Source organism: Macaca thibetana, chromosome 1 (genome assembly GCF_024542745.1).
Source record: "Macaca thibetana thibetana isolate TM-01 chromosome 1, ASM2454274v1, whole genome shotgun sequence".
In the NCBI taxonomy this organism is placed as follows: Eukaryota; Metazoa; Chordata; class Mammalia; order Primates; family Cercopithecidae; genus Macaca; species Macaca thibetana.
Genome location: NC_065578.1, coordinates 32,556,559 through 32,578,029, shown reverse-complemented (window position 1 = coordinate 32,578,029; position 21,471 = coordinate 32,556,559). Strand labels below are relative to the sequence as shown.

The 21,471-nt window shown below is 44.2% G+C and overlaps 1 protein-coding gene across 1 annotated transcript in view; it reads left to right on the top strand.

Moving 5' to 3' along the window:
• Positions 1–21,471, top strand: part of CSMD2 (CUB and Sushi multiple domains 2) — a 653,486-nt gene that overhangs the window by 598,437 nt on the left and 33,578 nt on the right. The window contains exons 55-58 of the mRNA XM_050747220.1: positions 7,385–7,558; positions 8,950–9,138; positions 16,991–17,164; positions 21,061–21,243. Coding sequence (XP_050603177.1) covers positions 7,385–7,558; positions 8,950–9,138; positions 16,991–17,164; positions 21,061–21,243 — 720 coding nt within the window. The remainder of the gene's footprint in view (positions 1–7,384; positions 7,559–8,949; positions 9,139–16,990; positions 17,165–21,060; positions 21,244–21,471) is intronic.

Genomic DNA, 21,471 nt, shown 5'->3' with positions numbered 1-21,471 from the left:
ATCTTTTATTTTCTTCCACCTTTTGTCCATTTGTGCTTGTTAGTTTTTGATTTTCTGATTTTCATGGTGTTTTTTAAAATATCTCCAGATGCTTATTTGAGAATATTTAGTTCAGTTTAGAATGCTGCTACAGTTTTCTTATGCTTCACATGTTTTGTTTTTGGTGAGGAGGTTTTCATCAGATGAAATGCTTAAATTCTTTCCTATTTGTTTCTTAAAGTAGCTTCCTATACATTTAGGTTGATGTTTTCTATTCATTTTGTGGCTTTAATGTGGTTTAGTAGTACCCTCTTCTGTCAGTGTTACAAAGTCTTCCTCTCTGATCATTTTTACTTCTTTATCTCGTTTTGATTCTCTTGGATATTTGCCTTTTGTTTGTTTGTTTGTTTTAATATAAGGCTTTGTGTGTGGTAAGGAAGAGGTTGTGTGTCCTTCATTTTTGTTCGAGTGTTTTTCTTTTGTCTTGCAGAACCCCAGGTTTTCCCATCATTGCTTCTTATTCCCTTTATCACTCAGAGGATGTCACTTTCTTTTCTTCCAGAAGCAATGGGGGAGAATCACACACACTTTTATGTCCCTTTTCTGTGGTTATACATTGACATGCAAAGATTTGTTTTCTATATATTCATACATAAGATGGATTTTCTCCTTCTGGAGGTGATTTTAGATCAGTGTTAAGCCCTTCACCTGCTCCTCTCTTCTCTTTCTCATCCAGTCTTGCTCTCCACAAAAGCTTGCAACAGAACCATGAGAAGTAACTCTGCCTGGGCTTAGCGTGTATTTCTCTACTTACATATAATTTAAAGTTTGTAGCACTCTCTGGCTTCTAGTTAGGCTGCAGGCCTGGGTTTTCTATTATTTGTTCTTCTGGTTAATCTGCATTTTTTTGATTTAGGCAACCATTGTTATGCTCAGCTCCCTGGAAGTAATTTGGAAAATTCTTCACTTTTTGAATTTCCCTAAAGTGAGCCCTTATGTAAAGCGCAAGTTTTCCTTCTTAATTTTTGTAAGGCAGGTTTTTAATTTTAATTTTTCTTCTTTTGGTTTTTTTATATATGGGATAGGGCCATAAAATAATGAGAACTTGGCCGGGCGCGGTGGCTCAAGCCTGTAATCCCAGCACTTTGGGAGGCCGAGACGGGCGGATCACGAGGTCAGGAGATCGAGACCATCCTGGCTAACACGGTGAAACCCCGTCTCTACTAAAAAATACAAAAAACTAGCCGGGCGAGGTGGCGGGCGCCTGTAGTCCCAGCTACTTGGGAGGCTGAGGCAGGAGAATGGCGTAAACCCGGGAGGCGGAGCTTGCAGTGAGCAGAGATCGCGCCACTGCACTCCAGCCTGGGTGACAGAGCCAGACTCTGTCTCAAAAAAAAAAAAAAAAAAAAAAAGAGAACTTCTTAAAAAACAGTGCATGAAATTAGTCTTAATAACTTCTTAAGGTTTACAGAAAGCAAGACCCAAGCCGGATATGGTAGCTTGTGCTTGTGGTCCCCGCTATTCAGGAGACTGAGGTTGGAGGATCAGTTGAGCCCGGGAATTTGAAACAAGCCTGGGCAACATAATGAGACCCCATCCCAAAAATAATAAAAAATAGGCCGGGCGCGGTGGCTTACGCCTGTAATCCCAGTACTTTGGGAGACCAAGGTGGGCAGATCACAAGGTCAGAGATTGAGACCATCCTGGCTAACACGGTGAAACCCCATCTCTATTAAAAAAAAAAAAATACAGAAAAATTAGCTGCGTGTGGTGGTAGACACCTGTAGTCCCAGCTACTTGGGAGGCTGAGGCAGCAGAATGGCATGAACCCAGGAGGCGGAGCTTGCAGTGAGCCGAGATAGCGCTACTGCACTCCAGCCTGGGCGACAGAGCAAGACTCCATCTCAAAAATAAATAAATAAATAAAATAAAAAATAAAGATTCATCTATAATTCATCTATATTCAGTCACTCTTTCAGATGTGTCTAAATAAAACATATTTAGTTTCACCCAGAAGAAGAACATGCAGATGCCCTCAGCAAATTGGTGCACAATGTATACAGAGAGATTTAGGTAATAAATAATAGACTGTCGGGGTCTGGATGGAGAATGTCTGCCTGGCCTAAAGACATTGAATGTTAGATTGGACCATATTCAAAGGCAGTGAGTGAAGTAGTTAGGCACTCAGGTGTGGACCCAGATTGCCTGGGTTTACATCTCAGCTCTACCACCGGCTCTCCTGTGGCTATGTAACGCTAGGTAGGTCGGTGTACCTCACTAGGTCTCAGTCTTGTCACCTGTAAAAAGCAGGCACCTCAAAGACTACTGGGAGCATTAAATAAATTAATACACATAAGATGGTTAGACCAGTGCCTGATCCAGATGTTAAGCAGCAGTTGCTGCTGCTGCTGCTGCTGCTGTTGTCGTGTGATGATGATGATGATGATGATGATGATGATGATGATGATGATGATAGCGGTGGTAGTAATGCTGCCACCATCACGTCACAAAATCCAGGATCTCTTGCACTAAGCCCCATTCTCTCTTGGAGCACAGAGGTTTGGGAATTACCTGGAGGAGGAAAGCAAGAATAAAAGAACAAATATTTGTAAGTGTTTATTCTGCGCTAGGCACTGTGTTAGCTGCCAGTACCTATAAAGTCAAGGTTTCCAATGTCAACCAGACTCTCAAAACTTTCCAGCTGTTCTCTTCATTTCCTCAGTCAGCTCCCTTGTCCTTTCTCCACACAGCTGTTTCACAATTCTGCCTCCTTTCTGAAGACTTATATTCCATCCCCGCTACCTACATTCTCAGCAAATAACTAAGTTAAATAGTTAAGATGGCCTGGAACCAGAGAAGCTGGGTTCAAAACTCAGATGAGCCATTTAGAAACTGTGACCCTTGAACAAATCTCTTGAGTCCTCTGAAATTCTGTTTTCTGTGGGTATAATGGTGGTCCCTACCTCATAGGGTTGTGAGGATTAAGTGAGACAGTGACTGCAAGCCCCAACAATTGTTAGCTAATCATATAATGTCACTTTCTATTCTGCAGAGATGATAGAAGCCATCAGACAATAGATTCTCCTACTTTCAGCTTCCCCACCCACACATCTACTGTGTGTGTACATCCATCCTTGCCCCTTCTCTCCCACCTCAGTAGAAGAATCTCTCTCCCAGCCCACAGCTAATCCTTCCACCAGTCTCTGTATCTGCTTCCCTCCTGCCTTCCTTAGTGAACTTAGTCTATTCCCTTTTTTTTTTTTTTTTTTTTTTTTTTTTTGAGATGGAGTCTTGCTCTGTCGCCCAGGCTGGAGTGCAGTGGTGTGATCTCGGCTCACTGCAACCACCACATCCCGGGTTCACGCCATTTTCCTGTCTCAGCCTCCTGAGTAGCTGGAACTACAGGTGCCCACTACCACGCCCAGCTAATTTTTTGTATTTTTAGTAGAGACGGGGTTTCACCGTGTTAGCCAGGATAGTCTCGATCTCCTGACCTCGTGATCTATCTGCCTCAGCCTCCCAAAGTGCTGGGATTACAGGCGTGAGCCACCGCGCCCAGCCAAGCTTAATCTATTCTTAATCCTCTCCTGTGTTACCATGGACCTTCCCTTTCTGTTTCCCTCAGCTTCTAAGACCATATTCAATAACGATTTTCTTAGCACCTACTACATGCCAGACCCTGTGTTAGGTGTTGAGGATTAGTATGAACTGAATGTGTCATACATCATCTCTGCCCTTAAGAAACTAGGTCGAATTGTCCCGAAATGTGCTCAAAAGCCTATTAAGTGCTCAAGCCTCATCAGGACCTCTACTTTCCTCCTAATGATGCCTTATTCTTCTGCCCATGGCAGCCTGTATTAGTTCAGGGTCCTCCAGAGAAACAAAACCAATAGGAGGTGTGTCTAGAGAGAGAGTGCGACTTATTTTAAGGAATTAACTCACACAGTTGTGGAGGCTGGAAAGTCCAAAATCACCAGCATAGGCTGGCAGGCTGGAGACCCAGGAAAGAATCACAGTTCAAGTCTGAAGGCAGGCTGCTAACCGAATTCCCTCTTCTTCCAGGGATGGCAGGCTGCCTTTTCTCTTGAGTCCTTCAACTGCTTGGATGAGGCCCACCCACATTATGGAGGTCCTCATAATCTATTTCACTCAAAGCCTCCTAATTGAAATGTTATCTCCTCTAAAACATGCCTTCACAGAAACATCTAGAATAATGTGTACTAACATTTGGCCATATGTCTAGGTATCACAGCCTAACCAAGCTGACACATGAAATTAACCATCACATGGCCATGCTGCTTGAGAGAGTTGCCTACACTAATTGCCTCCACCTCTCCCCTCATTAGCAGCAAAGACCACTTCTCTGCTCTATCCAGAAAGAAATTCCATCCCAGTCAATAGGACCTCTGGTCCTATGCCATGTTCTAGAGTGCTCAGAGCCTCTGCTACCCAAGAGCTGCAGAGCAGGAATCTGAGAAGTGCCAGCCAAAACTTTCAAGCAGCCAGAAAGCCTGGGACCTAAAGAGAACATGAAGAACTTATACAGGGGCACCAGAGATGGCACCTGGTGGCAGCAGCTTCTTCTCCTGCTTATTCTGGTGTAGGGCCTATGGCTTGGGAATATGGGGGAAGCAGTGGGTAAGAGCCTGAACCAGGCAGAGGACACTTGCAAGTCACCAATGGTCCTATTGATGAATCCGATGGACACTTTTTCATCTTTATCTTATTTGATCTATCAGGGATCTCTGACCATTCTTGAGGCTCTTGGCTCTATGACAGTGCCGCCTCCTGTAGAGCTTTTTGCTTTACTACTTTTTTGATCCCTCCTTGGTTTCCTATAGGTTTTTTCTTTAACATCTGCCCTTCAAAAAGTGGTATTCCCAAAGGGTTTAATCCTCAATGCTCTTCTCTCTCTTTATATGAGTTATTTCTACCTTCAGAGAAGAGGCATCACGACCTTTTCCAAATCTGGTGAAAGTAATGGACCCTCTCCCGAGCTGGCTGCAAACACCCAGTGCCTTGCATATAATTTCAGGGGTTCACAGATGCTGCGATGCTTATCACTGCTCTCCCACAACCTTCTTGTGATGATGTGATCACAAGAAGCCCTACTCACCCCTGAGATCCAGATCAGACCTCATGCCACTCCCTGTGGGACCCTCTTTGACCCATTCTCTCCCCAAAGGAGGGTAAAAGACACTCCTCTACACTGGGCTCCATCTCAGCACCAGCCCACTGGGTTTAACAGCCACTTCCCTGCCTGCCCACCTGCAAGTCTGTGAAATGAGCTTCCTGAGGTCAGAGAACATTTCATGTTCTTCTTTGTATATTCCACTCCATAGCAGAGTACCTAGCTCATAAAAGGCACTCAGCAGACATTTGATTACAAATAATTATGTGAATTGAATCTATTTTCAAAGCAACCGTGTGAAATACATATCAAAATTCTTACTTTGCAGCTATAGAAACCAAGCCTCAAAGTGAGTTATCCTTAGACCCAAAGTCAGGAAGGGGCAGAGCTGAGCTGGAAATCCTGGTCTGCTGGCCTTCATAGCTCATTCTCATCTCACCATGCCAGGCTGCTTTGAACCCATGTGGTCCACTAACAGCCTGTCCCCTGTTCTTCCTGGCTCCCTCCACTGGAGTCAGGGTTGCTACTACTGAGATTTACAAAAGAGAACTAGCCCAGAAAACACCAGATCTGGCCACAGCAAAGACTGGTGCTTCCTCATCTTACACCCCCATCACCAGTTATCACCATTTGGGTCTTAGGTGGGATCCTCATGGATTTAAGTATTGGGCAAAGAGAACATCCCTTATGGTTCCTCATCTTCCCACAAATTAAAACCCAGAACAAAGCGAGAGGCCTGGCAAAAGCCTCAGACGGGAGTTCAACCCCAGGAGACCAGGGTGCCAGGCAGGGACAAAATGGATCTAAGGGCTAAGGATCAAAGCAGAAACCCAAGCATCCATCAATCCATGCGCTTACTCATTTGCTGAATCACTCAGCAGATATTTATCACGCTCCTGCTGAATGTCAGGCACTGGTACATACACCAAGGGTGTAGGAATAAGCAAAACAAAGTCCCTGACCTCAAGGAGTTTGCATTCAGCTGAAGGTTGATAAGTAATAAACAAATACAGAAGTGCTATGGTGCGTTGGTTGGTGACAGTGCTATGGAGAGAGGTTGAGCAGAGCAAGGGACCTGGAAGTACTGGCCATGCTGGCCCACTGGGGACTAAGGGAAGGCCTCACTGACATGGTTAATTTGAGGAGAGACCTGAGAAGAGGAGGGCAGGAGTTAAGGGATATCTGCAGGAACAGTGTCCTAGGCAGAGAAGACAGCAAGTGCAAAGGCCCTGGGGCAGGAACTTGCTTTGTATATTCATGAAACCTCCAAGAGGCCAGTGCAGCCGAGTGGAGTGAACTGTACCACTGGGAGGAAGGGGGAATCTGAGGGATACGGGGATAAATGTGGTGACCTGCGAATACCACATCCCTCTTCTCTTCCCTGCTCATGTCTGAGCAAAATGTTAAACAAAACAGAGTGTTAGGTGGAGGCCCAAATATTACCTCGCTCACTAATAAAGGCTAAGTTGGAAAATGGAGCTTAATGCGAGAGTAATATGGAGGCTGCTATATGAACCCAGAATGAGATGGATTCATCCCCCCACAGAGGTAACACTGCAGTGGGGCATGCAGCCCTGCAATGTTGGGGATAACCTGCCTCCTCAACAGCTGAGAGCAGCCGAGAACATTGCTCCCTGCAGATAACTAGGTCCCTAGAAGAAGAAGGGATGCTGAGTCAAACATACCAGCTCATTCTTCCCAAGTTGCACAGATCAAAGTGCACTGACTGAACTCCCTTCCCATGGAAGGAATGGGAGGTAGTGGGTTCTCTCCAAACAGCAGCTCTGTTTCCCCAGTTTACCTGGGCCATTGGTCTAACAGGGTGACTGAACTCTACACCAGGCTTGGTTAGCATTCACTCTGGTTCTACAAGGTTGCCTCAGGAATGAGGATGGGCCTAAATCAGCTGACGGTTGGCCATCAGTATACTCAGCAATTAAGAATGGATCTGGGGGGCTGAAGGCATCAGAGGCAAGGAAAATAAGATAGCACTGACCACTCAGACCACAGAGAACCACAGTCCAGGCCTAACACGCTATGGGAAGTCATAGAATGATTGATCTCAGGTTGTCCAAGCTACAGACATATCTTCAAGGAGGACAGAATGTTCCCCTGACAATTTCAGTTTATAAAGGTTTTACAGCAAAAGAGAGTGAAGTTAGACTTAGGGCTGAACTTCACTGATGTGCGTAAGAGATGCCAGGTGAGAGGTGGATAAATTTTGAGGGGTGTGGAATCGTAGGAGGGCTTACATATCTTCTGTTTTGGTTGCAGCAATTACTTGTGGACACCCAGGCAACCCTGTCAACGGCCTCACTCAGGGCAACCAGTTTAACCTCAATGATGTGGTCAAGTTTGTTTGCAACCCTGGGTATATGGCTGAAGGGGCTGCTCGGTCCCAATGCCTGTCCAGCGGGCAATGGAGTGACATGCTGCCCACCTGCAGAAGTGAGTCACCCTTTCTCTCCCACTCTACTCCCCACCATCTCTGCCATATGTGGTTCTGTAGCTCAGAAAAAGAAGCCGGTGAACTTGTTCTGGCATCATGCTGACCCAGATAGGGAAGATGGAGCAGACAAGGGTCATAAATGAGGACTTTCTCAACCTTTAGATAGAGCCACATAAAATTTCATCATCATGGGTTATACAAGGAAAGCAAAAGTTCGTTTTATCTTTCAGGTCTTCTTCTGTACATTTCATTGAACAAATAATGTATCATTATCATATAAAGCCCCATTATTTTTTAACAGAGGTTTATTTTTCTCACATAAACAGGAAATCTAGAAGTATAGATATTTCTATACTTTCTATTATTTCTATGCCGCTCCATGAGATCGGGAGCAATATCTTGGTCTTTCCATGTGGTCGCAAAATGGCTGCTGTGGCTCCCTTGGAACCACACTTAAGAGATCCCCATTCTTGATGAAAAAGTAGAGGATTAAAAAGCAGAGAGCCTAAGAGTTGAGATAAAGGGGGTGAGGGCTGGGGGAAAATACACAGAGAGGAAGCCAAAGACTCAAAAAGCAGACAGTATAGAGAATGTCCTGGCTCCATTTGGAGTATTTAGGAAATAGCTTCTAACATTTTTAGAGGCTTTTGACGGCAGTGAAGCCTCAGAGAGGTTCATCAAGAGTAAAAATCCTTAAAGGCTTATCAAAGATTTTTTTTAAATACCTTCCTGCCCACTTCATATGATGAGTTTGAGACTCAGGTAAGATAATGGATTTGAAGATGTTTGGAAAGAAAAATATAGTCATGGGTTATGAATAATATTGTCATTATTCTAAAATCTTATCCTGATTTTGAGTTAAACTGCTTTGGAAACACTTTTAAGATTTTAAAGTCAAATATATCCCCCAGGATATTAATGTGTCCCTGAAATACTCATAAAAGTGATTAAAACCATTTTCAAAAGAGCCCAACCCTGTTCAAGTCAGTTGAAATGCATCAGTTTTACAATTGACAAGCTTTGCTGTGGGAGGCACATTGTGCTAGGATCAGACACATGCAGACTAGACATTCATGCCCTCAAGGGACTCATGTGTTCAAACAAGTCACAGCACAGGCTGGTAAAGTCAGCAATAGCGATTCGTGCAAGGGAGTACCAGAAAGGGAGTAATCAGTCTGGGAAGAAGTGGGAAGGGTTCTCTAAGGAGGTGATGTCTAGCTGGACATGGAAGGATGACTCTTCTGACCAGGTAACCAAGCTGAGGGGAGAAGTCCACCAGCCTCAGGACCAGCTCACCCTTCAGAAAGGGTCTGCTTCATTGCCTAGTTTTGCTCTAAATATTTTGCTATACTGGGAATCCATGCCTGTTTGGACTTCTGTTCAATTGCAGTCATCAACTGTACAGATCCTGGACACCAAGAAAACAGTGTTCGTCAGGTCCACGCCAGCGGCCCACACAGGTTCAGCTTCGGCACCACTGTGTCTTACCAGTGCAACCACGGCTTCTACGTCCTGGGCACCCCAGTGCTCAGCTGCCAGGGAGATGGCACATGGGACCGTCCCCGCCCCCAGTGTCTCTGTAAGTAGATGTCACCTGCTCAAAATGACTGATGGGGTGGCCCATGTCAAAGAGCAGTCCTCCCCTCTGTGCATGTGCGTGTGTGTGTGTGTGTGTGTGTGCACATGTATGTGTTGCCTTACGGTGACAGTCACTCTGGCTACTCCTGGGATTTCAGATTCCTTCTTGAGCCCCTGTTGGGTGACTTGCCATACCAATTTTTGTGTTCTCACTTTCCTAGCTAGAGGCCTGGTCCCTTTCCTCTCTAGAGTTACCACCCTCTTTAGCTTACAGAGTTCCCTTTTCTCAGAACTGGCTGCCTAGTGGGACACCATCTCCCAGCTTTACCCCTTCCTTGCCCTTACAGAAAGATAGCACATGAACCCCTTCCCTTTAAAGGACTGAAGCAGAAAGGCCCCAGAATCTGGAGGCAGACCAACTTAGACTGGAATTCTGGCTTTGCTACTGAACAAGTAGTATGGTTTGGGGAAAAGTTCACTAACCTCTCAGAACCTCAGTTTCTTCATCTATAAAAATGATGCCAGTACCTATTCCATAGGGTTATTAGAGGATTAAAGAAAAAAATCTATGAAAAGTGCCAGGATAGTGTCTGGTACATAGTAGCTACTCACTAAACCATGACCACATTAATTATTGTTAGGAAAAGATATGAGGACATGTTTTTTAAAAGGGGTTTGGGAGGTGCTCAGAATCCTAATGTATTAGTCTGTTCTCCCACTGCCATAAAGAACTGCCCAAGACTGGGTAATTTATAAAGGAAAGAGGTTTAATTGACTCACAGTTCCACAGGCTGGGGAGGCCCCAGGAAACTTACAATCATGGTGGAAGGAGAAGCAAACATGTCCTTCTTCACATGGTGGCAGGAGAGAAAAGAATGGGCAAAGTTGGGGAAAAGCCCCTTATAAAACCATCAGATCTTGTGAGAACTCACTCACTATCATGAGAACAGCATGAAGGTAACTGCCCCCATGATTCAATTACCTCCCACCAGGTCTCTCCCACAACACGAGGAGATTATGGGAACTATAATTCAAGATGTGGTTTGGGTGGGGACACAGCCAAACCATATCACCTGACATCTGGTCCCTGGCCTTACACGTCCTTATGAGAAGACAACCCCTTGGTTTCCTGCTCTCCCCTCTGGTTCCTAAAGGTGAATCCACACAGATTTCTCTCTCCCCCATCTTCCAAGAAGCAGAGAGGTGAAGATGCACTCAAGAGGGAGTAATGGATATGCAATTAAGGCCATTCAGCAGTCCACCTACCTTTGGCAGATTATATACATTTTGTAGGCCCTCCAGTCTGGGCGACTGCATTTTTTATGCCCTCATGCCTATAGGTCTAACAGGAGCCTGGTATAGCTGCTCACTGCTTGTAGTTTCCTTGCTTGAGAACTCTGGCCTGGCCATCCAATCCCATTTATGACCAGCAAATTGTTTGGGGTCAGAAATGGACACCATGTGTGTACAGTGGTGCCAGCTGAGATTAAGAGCGCCTAGTGGGCTCAAATTGTTTTTTCTTCTGGTAAAATGCAGCTTTTATCATAATAAAGTGACCATATCCATATTAACTTTTTGTCCCAATGCTTGTTTTATCTGAAGTTAATTCAGTCACATATTCAGGCTCCTCTTCTAACTCTGTTTCTCTTGCTGCTCTAATTCTAGTTCTCTTGATGCTGCTTCAGGGGAGGAGTGAGCTCCTCCATTGAAGTCTTGAACCCATCAAAGTCATGCATGAGGGTTGGAATCAGCTTACTCCAAACTCCTTTTAATGTTGCTGTTGATATAACTAATAGTTATATATATTAATATACAGGCATACATTGGAGATATTGCAGGTTCAGTCCCAGATCACTGCAATAAAGCAAATATCACAATAAAATGAGTCACACAAATTTTTTAGTTTTCCAGTATAGTGTAAGTGTGCAATAGCATCATGTCAAAAATATATGCATACCTTAATGAAAAATATTGCTAAAAAGTACTAACAATCATCTGAGCCCTCAGCAAGTCATACTCTTTGCTGGTGGAGGACTTTGCCTCGATGTTGATGACTGCTGACTGATCAGGATGGTGAAGGCTGGTGTGGCTGTGGCAATTTCTTGAAATAAGACAACAGTGAAGTCTGCCACATGGACTGACTCTTCCTTTCATGAAAGGTTTCTCTGTAGCATATGCTGCTGTTTGATAGCATTTTATCTACACAGTATAATGCCTTTCAAAATTGCAGTCAGTCTTCTCAAATCCTGCTGCCACTTCATCAACTAACTTCATGTGAAGTTCTAAATCCTTTGTTGTTGTTTCAACAATGTTCATGGCATTTTCACCAAAAATAGTTTTCTGATTCTTCTTAGGAAACCACTTTCTTCGCTCATCTACAACAAGCAACTTCTCATCTGTTTGAGTTTGATCATGAGATTTCAGTAATTCAGTCACACCTTCAGGCTCCACTTCTAATTCTAGTTCTCTTGCTACTTTTACCACATCTACAGTGACCTCCTCCACTGAAGTCTTGAACCCCTCCAAGTCATGTGTGAGAGTTGGAATCAGCTTTTTCCAAACTCCTGTTAATGTTGATATTTGGACCTCCTCCCATGAATCACAAATCTTCTTAATGGCATCTAGAATGGTTAATCCTTTCCAGAAAGTTTTCAATATACTTGGCCCAGATCCATCAGAGGAATATACTATCCATGGAAGTTATAGCCTTATGAAATGTGTTTCTTACATAATAAGACTTGAAAGTCAAAATTATTTCTTGATCCATGGGCTGCAGAATGGATGTTGTGTTAGCAGGCATGAAAACAACATTCAATTCCTGTACATCTCCAGTTCTGTTGTACAGGAGCTCTCCATCAGAGCTCTTGGGTGACCAGGTGCATTGTCAATGAACAGTATTATTTTGAAAGGAATCTCTTTTTTCTGAGCAGTAGGTCTCAACAGGGGGCTTAAAATGTTCAGTAAACCATGCTATAAACAGATGTGCTGTCATCTAGGCTTTGTTGTTCCATTTATAGAGCACAAGCAGAGTAGATTTAGAATAATTCTTAAGGGCCCTAGGATTTTCAGAATGGTAAATAAGCATTGGCTTCCACTTAAAATCACCAGTCGCAGTCATCCCTAACAAGAGAGTCATTCAGTCTTTTGAAACTTTGATGCCAGGCATTGACTTCTCTCTAGCTATGAAAGTCCTAGATGGCATCTTCTTCAAACAGAAGGCTGTCAGTGGCTCATGCTTGTAACACCAGCACTTTGGGAGGCTGAGGCGGATAGATCATGAGATCAGGAGATTCAGACCATCCCGGCCAACATGGTGAAACCCTGTCTCTACTAAAATACAAAAAAAATTAGCCAGGCATGGTGGCGTGCACCTGTAGTCCCAGCTACTTGGGAGGCTGAGGCAGGGAAATTGCTTGAACCCAGGAGGCAGAGGAGGTTTCAGTGAGCCGAGATGGTGCCACTGCACTCCAGCCTGGTGACAGAGCAAGACTCTGTCTCAAAAAAAAAAAAAAAAAAAAAAAAAAAAAGGCTATTTTTTCTACCTTTAAAATCTGTTGTTTAGTGTAGCCACCTTCATCAATTAGCTTAGCTAGATCTTCTGTGTAACTAACTATAGCTGCCACATCAGCACTTGCTGCTTCACCTTGCACTTTTATGTTATAGAAATGGCCTCTTTCCTTAAACCTCATCAGCCAGCCTCTGCTTGCTTTGCACTTTTCTTCTGCAGATTCCTCAACTCTCTCAGCCTTCATAGAATTGAAGAGGGTTAGGGCCTTGCTCTGGATTAGGCTTTGGCCTAAGGTAATGTTGTGGCTGGTTTGATCTGCTGTCCAGATCTACCTACCTTCTATGGTAGGTGGATGCCAAGGACAACGCTAAACATCCTACAATGCACAGGACAGCCCCCTACAATAAAGACTTACTCAAACTTTCTCCATATCAGCCATAAGGCTGTTTCATTTTCTTATTCATGTATTCACAGGAGCAGCCCTTCTAATTTCCTTCAGGAACTTTTCCTTTGCATTCACAATTTGGCTAATGGTTTGGCTCAAGAGGCTTAGCTGTAGGGCTGTCTCAGCTTTCGACATGCCTTCCTCACTAAGCTTTTAATCATTCCTAGCTTTTGATTTAAAGTGAGAGACGCAACTCTTCATTTCATTTGAACACTTATAGGACATCATAGGGCTATTAATTGGCCTCATTTTGATATTGATGGGTCTCAGGGAATAGGGGCACTCAAGGAGAGGGAGATAGACAACGAATGGCCAGTCGGTGTAGCAGTCAGAACACACACAACATTTATCGATGAAGTTCTCCTTTTTATGTGTGCATGGTTCATGGCGCCCCAAAACAATTGCAATAGTGACATCAAAGATCACTGATCACAGATCACCATAACAGATGTAACAATAATGAAAACCTTTGAAATATGGTGAGAATTACCCAAAGGTGATGCAGAGACATGAAGTGAGCATGTATTATTGGAAAAATGGTGCTGTTAGGCTTGCTCAACACAGGGTTACCAAAAACCTTTCATTTGTAATAAACACAACATCTGTAAAGCACACTAAAGCAAGGCACAATAAAACTAGGTGTACCTGGCCAGGCGCGGTGGCTCACGCCTGTAATCCCAGCACTTTGGGAGGCCGAGGCAGGCGGATCACGGGGTCAGGAGATCGAGACCATCCTGGCGAACACGGTGAAACCCCGTCTCTACTAAAAATACAAAAAATTAGCCGGACGTGGTGGCGGGCGCCTGTAGTCCCAGCTTCTCGGGAGGCTGAGGCAGGAGAATGGCATGAACCCGGGAGGCGACGGAGCTTGCAGTGAGCGGAGATTGCGCCACTGCACTCCAGCCTGGGAGACAGAGTGAGACTCCATCTCAAAAAAAAAAAAAAAACAAAAAAAACTAGGTGTACCTGTAACTTATAACCGGCTTCCTTCTTTTAGTATTGGCATGATTTTTAAATCATTTTATTTTTAACTGCTCTCCATGTAAAAAGCAGGTAATTGTGATTTTCAAATCCTATCTGACAATCTTTTCTTTCAGGTGGAAGATTTAATCCATTTGCATTTTTTCTTTCTTTTTCTTAGTGAAATATAATTCACACACCATAAATTCATTCTTTTCATGTGTACAATTCAGTGATTTTAGTGTATTCACAAGGTTGTACAAGCATCATCACTGTCTAATTCTAGAACACTTTTCATCATTCCCAAGCAGCCCTTAAAAGTCACTCCCTATTGCCCACCCCCACCCCAGCTCCTGGCAACCTCTAATGTACTTTTCTGTCTCAATTTACCTATTCTGGACATTTCATATAAATGGAATTATACGTGTGTCTTTTGTGTCTGGCTACTTCCACTTAACATAAAATTTTCAAAGTTCACCCATGTTTTAGCATACATCGATACTTTATTCCTTTTGGCCAAATACTGTTTCATGATATAAATATACCATATCTTGTGTATCCGTTCAACAATTGATAGATGAACTGGGACTATTGTGAACATTTCCACTTTGGGACTATTATGTTTCCATTTTATAGCTATTATGAATTATGCTGCTTTGAACATTTGTGTATAAGTTTTTGTGTGAACACGTATTGTCAATTCTCTTGGGCATATACCTCGGAGGGAAATTGCCAAGTCATGTAGGAATTCTATGTTTAACTTTTTGAGGAACTGCCTAACTGTTTTCTAAAGTGGTTGCACCATTTTCCATTTCTACCAGCAGTGTGTGAGGATTACAATTTCTCCATATTCTTTCCTATGCTTGTTATTGTTCACCATTTTTATTATGACCGTCCTAGTGGATGTGAAGTGCTATCTCATTGTAGTTTACATTTGCATTTCTCTAATGACAAATGGTATTAAGCATCTTTTATGTGTTTACTATGTAACAGATCATAGTGACTTAATGCAACAGCCATTTTCTTGCTTATGATTGGCAATTCTGGCAGGATTTAGTGGAGACAGCTCATCTCTGCTCCACATGTTATTGGCTGTTGTGGCTGAGGTGGACCTAGAAGATCCGAGATGGCCTCACTCACATCGTGGCGCTGGCTGTCAGCTGGGGCATTGTGATTGTTCTCCACGTGGTCTCTCCCCTCATTTGAATTCTTGTCATTTGGTAGTCTCTGCCAAACTTCCTTACATGGTGGCATGGTACTCCAAACAATGAAGGTAGAAGCTGCCAAGCCTCTTAGGATGTAACTTGGCTCAACATCACTTCCACCATGTTTTGTTATTCAAAGCAAGTCACAAGGCCAGCCTGATTCAAGGGGAGGGGAAAGGGAAAACAGGCTCTACTCCTTGATGGAAGGAATTGTTAGTAGCAGCAGTCTGCAGATAATCTACCATAAGCATTTAGAACAATGTTTGACCCATATCAAGACCACACTGAGAAGTGAAGATACCTATTCTTATCATCCCAGTACCAACCAAAATTCATCATCAGGGTCAGCACTGGCGAAACCCAGGTTTTACCACTTGGTCACCTGTTGTGGTCTGCCTCCATGCTATGCCCTGTGTCCTTTCGGGGTACCATGTCTACAGGGATCTCCTACCAGACTCCAAGATTTAGTCCAAGTCATTATCATCTCTCCTTGAACTACTGCAACAGCTCCCTCTTTCTTGTACCACCTGGTCCTTTCTCTACACAGTAACCAGTATAATCTTGTTAAAATGTAAATCAGATTATATAACTCCAGTGGCTTCCCAAGATGCTCATAATAAAATCCAAATTTCATGCCATGATCTGGCTTGTAGTGACCTCTCCACCCTTGTCTTCTTCCATTCTGTCCTGGCTCATTCCAGTGCAACATCCCTGGCTTCCTTGCTGTCTCTCAAACACGGCAAACTCACTCTGGCCTCTGGCCCTTTATACCTGATGTTCCATCCCCCATGATACTCTTCTCCAAGATTTTGTATGGCTGGCTTCTTCACATCATTCAAGTCGCTTCTCAAAGTCACTTGATCTTCCCTGATGACCCTGTTCAAAAATAGCACCTTCATCTCATCCCAGAACACCCTTTTCCTGACACAGCTTTACTTTTATTGATAGCACCCCCTGGAATTACCTACTCATTTTCTTACTTGTAATCTCTCTTCTCCATGAGAATATAAGCAAAGACTTTGTTCTCACAAACATGCAGAGTGCCTAGCACATGACAGGCACTCAATAAATGTGTGTTGAGTAAACGGGAGAATCTTAGAATCAACTTGTGACAAAATCAATGGGAAAGCCAACCCCAGTGATGTTGAAAGCATTGCCCTGCCCTCGCCTAGACATCTTAATTCTGGTGTTCTAATCTTGTCACTTGTTTTCACAGTTATACTTCAGTACTTTAGTAAAGGGAACTTGCATACTGTAGGGCACAGGTTGGGGACAACTGATGAGGCAATTGTACGATGTAGCTGGAAAAGGACTATAATTGGCTCCTGTTCTGGAATCTGGGGCCAATGAAGACAGTCCAAGGGTGACAGAGCTCCCATTTTTGTCTTGTGTATAGTCTGTGTACCACCTTCCTGCCCAGAGATATCTTGAGTATGAGGAAATAGGGAGAGGTAAGCACAAGAGACAAGAAAGAAAAAAAATCTAATGTTATTGTGTATCTGCTACATGCTGAACAGGTATTACTCCTCATTTCTTAGATATGGAAACTGTCCACTGAAGTGGATGGGCATTGTCTGCCAATGCCAGGTGGGTGTGTCAGCAGGAAGTTTGCTTCAACAGATACCCTTGGGTTTCTCTTCTTCCCTGCCTCCTGCTTCAAGAAACCTAGCATGGATTGTGTGATGGTGATCCATCCCTGTGCAGAGTCACTGAGATGTTTGCTCTTCCCCCGCAGTGGTGTCCTGTGGCCATCCAAGCTCCCCGCCTCACTCCCAGATGTCCGGAGACAGCTATACTGTGGGAGCAGTGGTGCGGTACAGCTGTACTGGCAAGCGAACTCTGGTGGGAAATAGCACCCGCATGTGTGGGCTGGATGGACACTGGACTGGCTCCCTCCCTCACTGCTCAGGTATAGTGCATAGCATTGAGGAAAGGGCTCCAATGGAATGCTTGACTGATGGGAGGTGGACGAGCCCCCAAGGTGTGAGAGTGATTAATGGATGTGAGGGAATCAGACCTCGGAACCCTTATATCTTCCCTCACAGGTAGAGAGCACAGCGAGACAAAGTCCCAATGGAGCTTTATCCTCTGGTGGGCTGAGTCCAGCTTTATCCCCTCAGTCAGCTCTGACCATGCCCAGGGATTGCAAAACTAGGAAGGGCACAACTTTTTAGGTCAACCTATGGCCAGAATCCTGTCCAGATACTTGGTTTTATGAGTTCCTGGGGACAGTTCAAGTCTTTCTGATGAACTCAGGTCCAAGCCCACTCCTGTACTCTTTACTTCTCTGTTTCAGACTCATAGGCCCCAGCTTCCTTCCCTTTCTTATCACTGCCCCTCAACTTGTCCTATGTCCTGGCTACCTAGTGGGATGCAGTTTTCTTCCCTACTGCCTTGAAACACCAGTCCCCAGACTTTTCCTATTAAGTTCATTTTACTGCTAATGAGGACACTGACAGATGCTATCAAAATAGCAAATGTAGAGAACTGCCAAAGGTCCTATAGCCATAGTATCCAAACCAGAAATGAATGTGTAATGTCATATAACAGAACAAAATTTTGCAAGTGAATTGTCCTGCTAATAGCAGAAACCACGAAGCTAAAATATTAGCACCTGGCAGCTTTGTCTTCTTTGAGGGAGGCCTGCCTGGCCCTAGGAAGGGATTCCATGTTGCCTGCAAGAGGGCAGCTGCTTGTGAAGTTGATGCTCCTCAGAGGGCCCACCTTGGCATTGAAATTAACCCCTAGCCCTTCCCACGCCAGATCCCTTCAGAGGAAAGGATCATGACCTCCTCCTAGGATCAAGCCTTCTCCTCGATGTGGGACCTTACCCATAAGATGTGCCACTGTTCTTGAAGTTTGACATTCCCAGATAAGCCTGCCTCCCAAAAGTTAGGTCACTGCCAGAATATTTAACGAGATATTCAGTAGATCTCTCCAGAAAGAAGAGAGTCCCAAAGCCACTATTTCAAAGGGCTGTTGGTTGCCCAGGAAATCCCAGACACATCACTCTATATGACCACCCAGGACTTTGGCCTCTCACCCCTATTAATCTCATTAGTCACCTAATTAAGGAACTGGGCAGGACCATATAGAAGCCATGATGACTCATTTAGCTGGGCTAGAGGAAGGCCTATTAACTGCACCCTGGCTTATTTCTGTTTGGACATCTGGTGGAAGTGATAGGCAATACAGCATGAGAGGACAAGGGTCATGTACATTGCCTCTCCAGCCTCCTGGAGCTCTCTGAAAACAGAATTAGAAGGGATTCAATCTACACGAAGGCTGGACAATGAGTGAACCTTAAATCTCTTGGATGAGAACGTGAGGGATGAGAAGAATAGGCGATGAGGAAGTAACATTAGGTATATACCACAGATCTAGAGATAGTTCCTCCCTTTCTGAAACAGATGTCATCTTTTGCAGTGACATGTCCTGCCAGTCCTATGAAATACACATTCATGAATTCCAGGTCAGAGTTTTTAGTCTCATTGTGTGCAAGCAGTGGACCCAACTGTTGCACAACAAAACCTCCTAAGTCCTTGAGTCATACACCACTGGGCCACCAAGGCTATGGAGAGATTCCTGGAGTTTGAGACCTACTTCAGGAAGTTTCCCACCTACATCTACATTGTCATTCTGTTTACCTCTTTGGCAAATAGTTGCCATCTATCTGCTGTGCCCCCATGGTGCAATATCCTGTCCAGACTCCCTTCTACCACTGAACTAGAAGCCTCCAATACTGTAGTGGGGGCCATTCTGTCAGAAAAAGCCCGTAGGACTGAACACCATTGTATTAGTCTGTTCTCATACTACCAAAAGACATACCTGAGACTGGGTAATTTGCAAAGAGGTTTAATCAGCTCATGGTTCTGCAGGCTGTACAGACTTCTGCTTCTGAGAAGGTCTCAGGAAACTTAAAATCATGGCAGAAGGGGAAGCAGGCACATCTTCACATGGCTGGCAGGAGAGAGAGAGAGCAAAGTGCAACACAGTTTCAAACAACCAGATCTCAGGAGAACTCACTCACTATTGCGAGAACAGCAAGGGGGAAATCCACCCCATGATCCAATCACCTTTCACTAAGTCTCTTCCCCAACTTGGGGATTACAATTCAACATGTGGTTTGAGTGGGGACACACAGCCAAATCAGTTAACCATCTTGTGCCTATTTTACAATAGTACCGGCTTCAGCTGAGGTCAGCTAGCCAGTGTGTGGGTCAGAGCTGCTCACCATCAAGATTGTTTCCAGGGAAACCCAGTTCTGCCTGTTGCGTGAATTACATGGAAATCTTCAAAAGATAAGAAAGCCTAGCCAAATGTGATGAGCTCTTTTTTATTAATGTTTACATTGAAGGTTGAAAATGAATCCCCCTTCCATGGTGGGAAGCAGAATGGAGAACATGTGGTTATGTAGTGTCTTACAATCTGAGTCTAGACTAGAAAAGGGAATAATCCCAAGGCTGAGAAGTGGAAGAGACATAAATGGCAAGTGGTGAGATACACATGACTTAAATATTTATTGGCTCCAGCAAACTAGATGTGGTCACTCAGATGTTACCATTTGATGCCCACACATGGTTACATGAGGAGATAGATTCCATGACAGTTGTAACTTTATCTTTTCATGCAGTTGTCATTTATTCTGTAACTTTTCTCCTCTTTCCTCATGTTTACCATGGCCTGGTCTGGTCTAAGGACATCTCCTACACATTTCTGTATCATGAAATGTGTTGGTCCTGCAGGGGACCGTAGATCTTGTGGCTTTGTCTCCTGTTCTCTACCCTTCTTCACCCCTTGGGTCCTTAGAGGTCTCTTGAGTGGGTTTGCACAATACCAGAAGCCAGAGAAATGCAGGAATGTAGCAAGAGGAAAGGGGTGGAGCAAAAATGAAATAAGAGGGTCTGAGATGTTTATTCTAGAGCTCACCTGTATTGCATAATTTGTGAGTAGCGAATCCTCAATGAAAGGCCCAGCATCGATCACCTTGAATATTTATCATTTCTTTGTGGTGAGAACATTTAAAATTCTCTTCTACAGCTACTTGGAAATATACAATACATGCATGAAAACATCACCTCATACCCCATAAATATATACAATGATTATTTATCAATTAAAGATAAAAGGAAACTTTTTAAAAAGTAATAAATAAATAAATAAAGGCCCAAGATCAAGATTCAAGCTAGGCAGTTGAGAAATGAAGCTATGCTAAGGAGTTTGGACTTTATCCTGTGGGCACTGGGGAGCCAGTAGAGATGTTTCTGCAGGAAAAAAATTTTTGAAAAAAAGAAAAGGTCAGCTGGTTAGTGATTGTTAAGATTAGAGGAAAAAGTAGAAGATGGATTCGAGGGAGAGTTTACAAGGAGGGGACATTAGTTGGGAGGCTCTTGCAAAAGTTCAGGCAAAAGAATGTTGAACGTCTAAGCTAAGACAATGTCACGGGAGAGGAGATGGGACTACAGAATCAGCAGGTGTTTGTAGGGAAGAGGGAAAGGGGAGAAGGAGGACCTGTGGCCAGTTTGGATCACTGAAATTCCAGACTGGCATGGGCCACAGAGCCTTTCCTCTGCCTTCTTGCTTCCCCTCCCTGTGTGGTTCCCGGGAACTTACCCATGGCCTCAGATCTTTGTGTTCTTCCATCATGGCACAGGGAGACAGGAGTATGTGCAGGTACTTGTGCTAGGCCTCATTCATGGGACCCACTGCTTCCTCTTAGTCACATCCCAGTATCTTTCTCACCTGCTTCTCTACTCCCTTTGCTTCCCTGAAAAACAATGGGGTTTGTGTGGTTCTGGTCCATAGGAACTAGCATGGGAGTTTGCGGTGACCCTGGGATCCCGGCTCATGGCATCCGTTTGGGGGACAGCTTTGATCCAGGCAGTGTGATGCGCTTCAGCTGTGAAGCTGGCCACGTGCTGCGGGGATCATCAGAGCGCACCTGTCATGCCAACGGCTCGTGGAGCGGCTCGCAGCCTGAGTGTGGAGGTAATGTATGTGACCATTCTGCTTCTCCCCTTTGCCCAGTCCCAAAGCTCGCCCCTGCTCCTGCTCTTATGCCCTCACAGAGGAAACCATGGCCCCATTTGAACCCTCAGCCTGGCTGATAGGGACTGCAACAGAAAATTCATGTGCATATTCATTAGTATAATCAAAAGACAAACATATTCCCACCCTCACCTCAAAAGGGAAGAAATAAAAAAAAGACTGAATTTG